This window comes from Myotis brandtii, unplaced genomic scaffold (genome assembly GCF_000412655.1).
Source record: "Myotis brandtii unplaced genomic scaffold, ASM41265v1 scaffold806, whole genome shotgun sequence".
Lineage (NCBI taxonomy): Eukaryota > Metazoa > Chordata > Mammalia > Chiroptera > Vespertilionidae > Myotis > Myotis brandtii.
In genome coordinates, this window is record NW_005371249.1 from 600,354 (window position 1) to 608,588 (window position 8,235).

An 8,235-nucleotide genomic window follows, 5' to 3' on the forward strand; every position below is an offset into this window, starting at 1 on the left:
TGCCCTTGCTCCTGCGCTCCGCAGGCTCCGCGCGCGGAGGTAGAGCTGTGCCTTGGTTTCCCCTCCTGTAAGCGACCGCGCCGGGAAGGTACCGATCTCCGCGGTTGCCTTCGGCCCTCAGGTGTTGCGAGTGTGGAAGTGAAGTGGAAGAGGGTGAAGCAGGCTCTTAGGACGGGAAGAGCCCACACCTAGGACTGCAGGAGCGAGTGTCTGGGCCGAGCACCGTACTCAGGGTCTCCTGTATTTTGTGCAAATCGCAAGCCTCTTTGAGACTCGGTTTCTCCACCTTTAAAGCAAAGGTGATGATCTCTGCTCGGCCTCCCTCACAGGACTGCAGTGAAGAAGGAAAAACCATTTGAAGAGTCAGAACTCTGATGGTAGTTAGACCCGGGTTCAAGTTCTAGTTCTGCCACTTACTAGCTGTGTGACCTTGAGCCATAGAGAACCCTCCTTTGTTCAAAGCAGATAATAATAATACTTAGTTTAAAGGTTGCTATAAGGATTCAGTTTCAAAGAGCTTAGCGAAGTGTCAGGCACAGAAGTGCTCAAAGAAAGTGCTATTAATAAAAGTTTTTTAAGTAACTAAGCTTCACGTGAGGGGTGTTTAGAATACTCACGTGTCAGTTTCTATATGTTTAGTCCTTAAAAGAGTACTGTTTTGTTTTCCTAAGAAAGGATCCGAGGGAGATCCTTTCCCCTTTTCTCTTTCTGGGCCCCTGTGGTTCTCATTTAAAACGATTGGCATGCGAACCTGTTGTTCCTATCAAATGAGTCAGGCAGGATGGGAACATTAATGTGCTGGAGCAGATGGGTATCAGATTCCCTCTGAGTGGGGAGTGAAGTGCCAGGCCTGTGCTACCACCAAAAAAAGCACACAGTCCAGTGATTGACTGTCAGAGCTGGAAGGTGCCTAGGAAACCATCGAATCCAGCTGTCCCCTTTTGCAAATGCAGAGGCCGGACCCACAAAGAGAATGGGACTTTGATTCTCTCAGGAACCGACAGAATGTTGGCATTGCATGGTGGAAAGAACATACACTGTTTACCAGACACTGTGCTTTCCCTGAGTTCTAACCAATTTTTTCATTTATTCAGTAAGTATTTTTGGAGCATCTCCTGTGTGCTTGTACACCTAGGAGCAGGAGAATATAATATATATGTACTATTTCTCTGCTGGTTCTCAGTACATTTTATATTTTTTTAAAATATATTTTATTGATTTTTTACAGAGAGGAAGGGAGAGGGATAGGGAGTTAGAAACATTGATGAGAGAGAAACATCGATCAGCTGTCTCCTGCACACCCCCTACTGGGGATGTGCCCACAACCAAGGTACATGCCCTTGACCTGAATCGAACCTGGGACCCTTGAGTCCGCAGGCTGACGCTCTATCCACTGAGCCAAACTGGTTAGGGCTCAGTACATTTTATAATAACAGTAAGTTTCAGCTCCCAGCGAGCTTGCCTCATAGCAGCTGGCCCCAAGGGACAGAAGCACATAGAGAGGCCTAAATTACTTCATGATCCGTCCCAGCAGCCCCAGAGCCCTTGTTGAAGCCTGGTGAGATGTTAGACACTGGAGAAAAGGCTGCTTTTTCAGGGCTTTTAGGAAAGGATTTCTTTCTGGCTTGGAGTAGTTGGATTTCTTTGTCTTTCTGGTTTCGGGCCTCTAATTGTTTTTAGACTTCTGAAATGCGCCACCCTCACCATAGTGCCTTCATTTTGGTTTCCATGGTTATTGGATGAATTGTATTTTTATGATAGCACAAGTAGCTGTTAACCAATAACGTGGTCAAGCAGTCCCCTGTTCACTGTGGGTTTCTGTTTTCTGGTGGTAGATCTGTATTTTTATTTTCAGTTGCAAAACTATCCATTTCTGTATCCCTCCCTCCTTCCTTCTTTAACATGCATGGGTGGCAGGATCATGAGGAGTGGGAATAAGTACAAATAAAGATTAAAAAAAATACATAGACCCATCCTGGCTGGTGTAGCAGTTGGTTGGAATGTGGTCCCATACACCGAAATGTTGGGTTCAATTCTCCGTCAGGGCACATACCTAGGCTGAGGGTTCGATCCTCAGTCCTGGTCGAGGCAAATGCAGGAGGCAACCGATCTATGTTACTCTCTCACATCGATGTTTCTCTCTCCTTCCCCTCTCTAAAAATCAATGAACATGTCCTCAGGTGAAGATGAAAACTATATCTATCTATCCTGGCTTAGGGACCTCAGAGCCTTTGGGGGAAATGCAAGGGGCAAATCAGTGGGACTCTGATAGGTGTAGAGGGTAGTGTCCTGGACATCACATGCTGAGAGGCTTTTCAAGGAAGATGTAAAACAAACAAGTTCCTTTTCCTTGTCTCAGTTGCATAGTGATGATGGTACTACAAGAAGCATTTTTTCCTTTCGCTTTGTCTGAATGAATGAACCTTCTCTTAAGTCACCTATCACAGGCTTTGTTTGAAAAGACTGCTAATTTCTCTCATTATCTGTGTGCCCCATTTCACCAGTTGTGTTGTAATGCAGTCACTGGGTTTCTTTATTTTTCCAAGTAATCTTCCAAGTCCTGTAATGCCCTGATTAGTAATCCCAATGTCTCCCATTTCCAAGCCCCCTGGGGGCTTAAGCAGTGCAAAGAAGTCAATCTTACTTCCATTCCGCAAAGGAGGGAGAACTGTAGAGTCTTGAGCAGCCCACCCACCTTGTTATTTCTGACACAGCTACATGGTATCACTCTGGAAGAGCTGTCCTGCACGGTCCAGGGATGTGTGGTCACTGCTGTTCAACACCCTTGTTGGACCAGGTTCCTGCCAGCTTGATCCCAGGCTTGGATTCCAAGGTTAGAGCTTTTTCAGCTTATGCTCATGTGCTTAGCCATTCTCCCCAAAGCACTGCACTCTGGGCTGTGCGTTGAGCCTGTCACCAGGCTGGGCTCCCAGTCTCCTGGTGAGTTCTCTTTGGAGGCATAGAGGTGCCCTCAGGGTCACACCATTTTCAAACCTTGTATCAGGGTTTGGAGGCTTAATCCTTTTTCTTCCTAAGCCTGATCCAAGACATTTTTTGGCAGGTGGGTTTTATTTCCTCTCCTGAATTCTGCCTACGAAGGATTCTCAGGAATGGCAGGCAGCCTTCAACAAGACAACTCCCCTAGAACTTTGGGTGCCTACTCACCTTGCTTTTCATATGTAAGAAGGATCCTCTTATGACTTGGCAAAGCATAGATCTGCTCCCAAGAGACTGTGTGTCTCCACCTATAGTCCTAAGAGAAGTAGGCATTCTTGAAAATTTACTTGCTTTGTTTGCACACACCCTGTTAGATATTTGGGGGACAAGGTTTTAACTTAAAAATGAAGGATTTTCAGTTCCCTCAACTTTTATAAGAATCAAACAATAATTTGTATGTTTATTTCATTGTCTTTGTTTTAAACTTTTAAAAATATGGTGTGACTCAGTGGTTGAGCATCGACCTACGAACAAGGAGGTCATGGTTCGAGTCCCAGTCAGGGCACATGCCCAGGTTGCGAGCTGGGGATGTGCAGGAGGCAGCTGATCAATGATTCTCTTTCATCATTGATGTTTCCTCTCTGAAATCAATAAAAATATTTTTTAAAAAATAAAAATATGAGATATAACAAGAATGCCTGCAGGAAAACCCCCACAAATGTATAGTTTAACAATTCTAAGGAAAATATACCTGTAACCACCGCCCATGTCAAGAAATGGAATATTGCCAATACTCAGTAGCACCCCCTTCTAAGTCATAGCGTCCTCTCCAGAAGAAGCAACTATCTTGACTTTTCTTTGTATTTTTGTCACCTATATTTACACCCCTAAACGATATAGTTTATTTTCACTACTTTTCAAAGTTTGTACACATAGAATCATATTGTGTGCATTTTGGGTTTGCTTCTTTTGCTCAGCTTGTGTGTGAGTTGCATCCATTTGATGAACACATTTATTTTTATTGCCAACAGTGTTTCATGATATGAATATGTCACAATGTATCCTGTAGTTGATGGACACCTGTGTTGCTTCTATCAAGAACAGTGCCAACAACAACATCCTTAGACATTTTCTGTTGTGTATGTGAACAGATTTCTTTAGGTTATTATGTCAGAGTGCAATTGCTTTGCCAGGTAATGCCAGTTTTCTAAGCGATTGTACCAATTTACTTTCTGGCCAGTAGTATATGAGAGTTTCAGTTGCTTCACCTCCTTGCAAATAGTTGGTATTGTCAATTTTACATTTTTTAACTATTCTTGGTATGTAATGATATCTCTTGTGGTTTTAATTTTCTTTCCTTGGTTACTACTGATGCACTTTTTTATTGGTTAACTAGGGGCCCAGTGCACGAAAATTGTGCGTGGGCAGGGTCCCTAGTGGCTACCGGCTGCTGGCTGGGGCCTCCCTTCCCCTTGGGTGCCTGCCACCGCTGCCCCCTGGTGGTCAGCGCACGTCTAACTCTTGGTCGGTCAAACTTCCGCCGGTGGGGACAATTTGCATGTTAGCCTTTTATTATATAGGATATGTGCTCAAAAGTGATATGTATTCTACAGTTATTAGATTCAGTGTTGTATATAATGCCATTAGATTAAGTTTATTAATTATATTCAAATCTTTATCCTTAGTGATTGTTTTTTGGCTTATTCTAGCTACTATAGAGAGAACTGTGTTAAAATATTTAACTATGACTATGAATTTGTCTATTTCACCTTTTATTTTTTGCTTTATATCTTTGGCCCTATTATCAAGTGCATACTATTTTAAAGTTGTTATACTTTCTTGGTGAATTTTTTTTGCCTTGATATGCTGATTAGCCAATGGGAAGGGTAACGGTCCTACGCTAATTACCATGTTTCTCTTTTATTAGTGTAGATATGTGCTCAAAAGTGATATGTATTCTACAGTTATTAGATTCAGTGTTGTATATAATGCCATTAGATTAAGTTTATTAATTATATTCAAATCTTTATCCTTAGTGATTGTTTTTTGGCTTATTCTAGCTACTATAGAGAGAACTGTGTTAAAATATTTAACTATGACTATGAATTTGTCTATTTCACCTTCTATTTTTTGCTTTATATCTTTGGCCCTATTATCAAGTGCATACTATTTTAAAGTTGTTATACTTTCTTGGTGAATTTTTTTTGCCTTAAACTCTATTTTATCTGATATAACTATCCCATCTTTCTGTTGTTGTTAATCTATGCGCGTTATATCTTCTTCCACCTTTTTAGTTTCATCCTTTCTGTGTCTATGTTTCAGACATGTCTTTTATAAACAGCATATAATTTGATTTTTGTTTTTTATAGCCTGTCGTTGTCTCTTAACTGGACCATTTAGTCCCTGTTTAGTTAATATAACCACTGATGTATTTAGGTTTAAATGCCTTCATATTTTATGCTTTCAATGTGTTTATCCTGCCAGTTCCTCATTTCATTTTAGCTTTCTTTCCTTTTGGGGGGGTTTTAATCATTCAGGTGTTTTCCTTTTTACTAGTTTGGGTGTTATGCACTATCTCTTAATGGTTGTCCCTGAAATTTTATTTTAACCAAAGTTGATAAAAGTAGAAGTGATAAATAGCCCCACTCTTCTTTTGACTGTACAGGGACCTTAGACCACTTGAATCCCATTTGTCCACTTCCTACTTAGTGGTAGACTAGTTGTAGTGCCCTGCATCAGCTTTGATTACAGTCATTTAAGGACCAACAGATGGAACAAATGTGATGAGGGAGGAAAAAGTCAGAGAGCAAAGAATTTACTTGAGAAAACTATGTACATTTGTCAGGACTCTTGGTTGCAGGTAATGAGCTCGGACTCTTAACTTTAAAAAGAAAGTCTGTTGGCTTATTGAACTGCAGAGCTAAATCCAGGGGCTCAAAAAATATTTTTAGGGCTCTGTGTGTGTGCGTCTCCATCTCTCCCAGTTGCCCAACCTTGCTTGTCTTAACTTGGCTTCATTCCTCAAATGAACTCTTCTGAGTTGCTCCCATCCTGGCAAAGGGAATGGGATGTTCTGATTGTCTACTTTGGGTCAAGTATCCATCCTGTGTGCTAGAGGCCTGAGGCCCTATGAATGACCGTCAGGACTAAATGGAATGGGGGCGGAGGTCCTCTAAGGAACCAGAGAGGGAAGTTGTGCTGGGCAGACAAAAGTTAAAGCTCCCACAGTCCACTGCAATAATGATTGGAAGAGTGAGGCAAAGGAAGAAGAGGGCTAGAGAGGTCGTCATTGGAATGAACTTAGTTAATCAGGTACAAGAAAAACAGAGGAGGACATCACATGTTCATGAGCCCACCGAAAGGGAAGGAAGGGTCTGTTTGAACAGTTCCTTTGCCCACCAACCACTGGGCACTTTGGCTTTGTTGGCTGAGAACATGGGAGGTGGTTCACAGCAGCAGAGGTGAGGGAGCGAGTGGAGGGGCTCTCTAGCATGTGGAGGGGTCCTCGAGCATGTGGAGGTTTACTCAGCATAACAGCCATGGCGCTTGCTAGTCCCATAGTCCTTTTTAAGAGAAACTTCTACACCCACAACTCCTGTTCATGCCGGGGAAAGCCCCAGACGGTCATGTTTTCTACATGAAATCTTGCTCTATCCCTACCGGCTAGTAGTCAGAACTTACTGGACCAGAGATGGACGTCAGACCCAACAACAGGCAATTTCTAGGCTCTCCAGGGACCTGTGCAGGGGCTGTGGGCTCACTCTGGGTTAGGAACCTCCGCTGTGCTGCTGACTAACGGAACAAAAAATGGGAGGAACTGTTTACTCCTGGAATTGGGGATAAGTCCACGACCACTGGGGTTGTCGTTTATGTGCTCATTGAGATGACATGAAAAGTACCTGGTACTTAATGAGTCCACATCACACAGTCACTGCCCCCTCGAGGGGCAGCGTTAAATCAGGACGAAATCTCGGGTCTTGGGATTCCCAACCCAGTGTGCTCTCCTAGGTGAACCCCAGGGGACGAGCAGTGCGTTGAAGGAGGGAGAGAGAGAGAGGGCCCTCATGGCTCCAGCCACACTCGGAAAGCACCATATGTGCAACAGTGTTCTGGTCCATGTCTTCAGGTTTCAAAGCTGAAAATAAGAAACAGCTGAAGGGAGCTAAGGCTTGAAGAAATGATGAAAAGCCCAGCTGAGATTTTTGTCATCTTCAGAGTTTTAAGTTGTCTCGTTTCCAATAGTGTGTGTATGTGTGTAGGTATGTATGTATACAGGGCTCTTTCGTGGTTCACAGTCTTGTACTCTGTGTATTTTCAAGCGAAGACGCACAAAACTTTAGGGAGATTTATTTTGATTTGAAGAAAGATCTAAAATCATTACCATTACAGTTGCTTAGTTAATACAGTTTGTAGTTATTTGCCCTGGAGCTTTGTATGCCCGGTGATGTGGGGAGAAAATATCTTTTTTTTTTTTTAAATTACCAGCGCTTTTTTTTTTTATTTTTTACAGAGAGGAAGGGAGAGGGAAGCTTTGTATGACCGGTGATGTGGGGAGAAAATATCTTTCTTTTTTTTTTAAATTACCAGCGCTGTCTTTTTTTTTTTTTAAATATATTTCATTGATTTTTTACAGAGAGGAAGGGAGAGGGATAGAGAGTTAGAAACATCGATGAGAGAGAAACATCGATAGGTACATGCCCTTGACCGGAATCGAACCTGGGACCTTTCAGTCCGCAGGCCGATGCTCTATCCACTGAGCCAAACCGGTTAGGGCAGAAAATAGCTTTTTATCCCTTTGTCTGGACTAAGTAGAGTTCTGAGCTGCCCTGGATACTTTTTATCCCTTGCTTACTTTTTTTATTAAAAGCAAAATTCCTGCCACTTTGACACGGACATGGCCTCCCTAGGTAGGAAGTAAGTGCATTTTCGTCATTACACAAACATGGGATATGAAAACAGAATTAAGGCTCCTGCCCTCAAGATTGCCCCTGAGGGAGAGGCAGAGCCCAGACTAGAAGCCTGTTGGGTCCCTTTGTCTGAGTCATTTCAGCATGGGGTAGGGCTTTGGTGCAGCTCCCCACTGCCCCCCAAATTAATGAAGCTCTGTGAACTGATCCAGCTGACCTTTCTCCCTGACCCTGTCAGACGTTGGGAGCTGCAGCCAGACGGAGTCTCTTACTCTGTCCTAACCCCGGCTGGATGTTTCCTACCTCGGGGCTTTTGCTGGCACTCATTCCTCGGTCTGCCTTCCCCTGTCCTCCCGCCTCTGGCCCCATTCTCAGCCATCCCTCAGAGTCT

At 43.2% G+C, this 8,235-nt stretch overlaps 1 protein-coding gene across 2 annotated transcripts in view; it reads left to right on the forward strand.

Moving 5' to 3' along the window:
• Window positions 1-64: 64 nt before the first annotated feature.
• FBXO10 (F-box protein 10) overlaps window positions 65-8,235 on the forward strand; it is a 33,109-nt gene continuing 24,938 nt past the window's right edge. Inside the window, exon 1 of one of the 2 annotated variants that reach the window (XM_014531507.1) lies at window positions 65-88. Coding sequence is in view for 1 of the 2 variants with exons in the window: in XM_005883929.2 (XP_005883991.1) it covers window positions 2,759-2,833 (75 nt within the window). In the remaining variant the exon portion in view is untranslated. Of the gene's footprint in view, window positions 89-2,400; window positions 2,834-8,235 lie in introns of those variants that run through there. The other variant, XM_005883929.2, reaches the window with a different exon arrangement.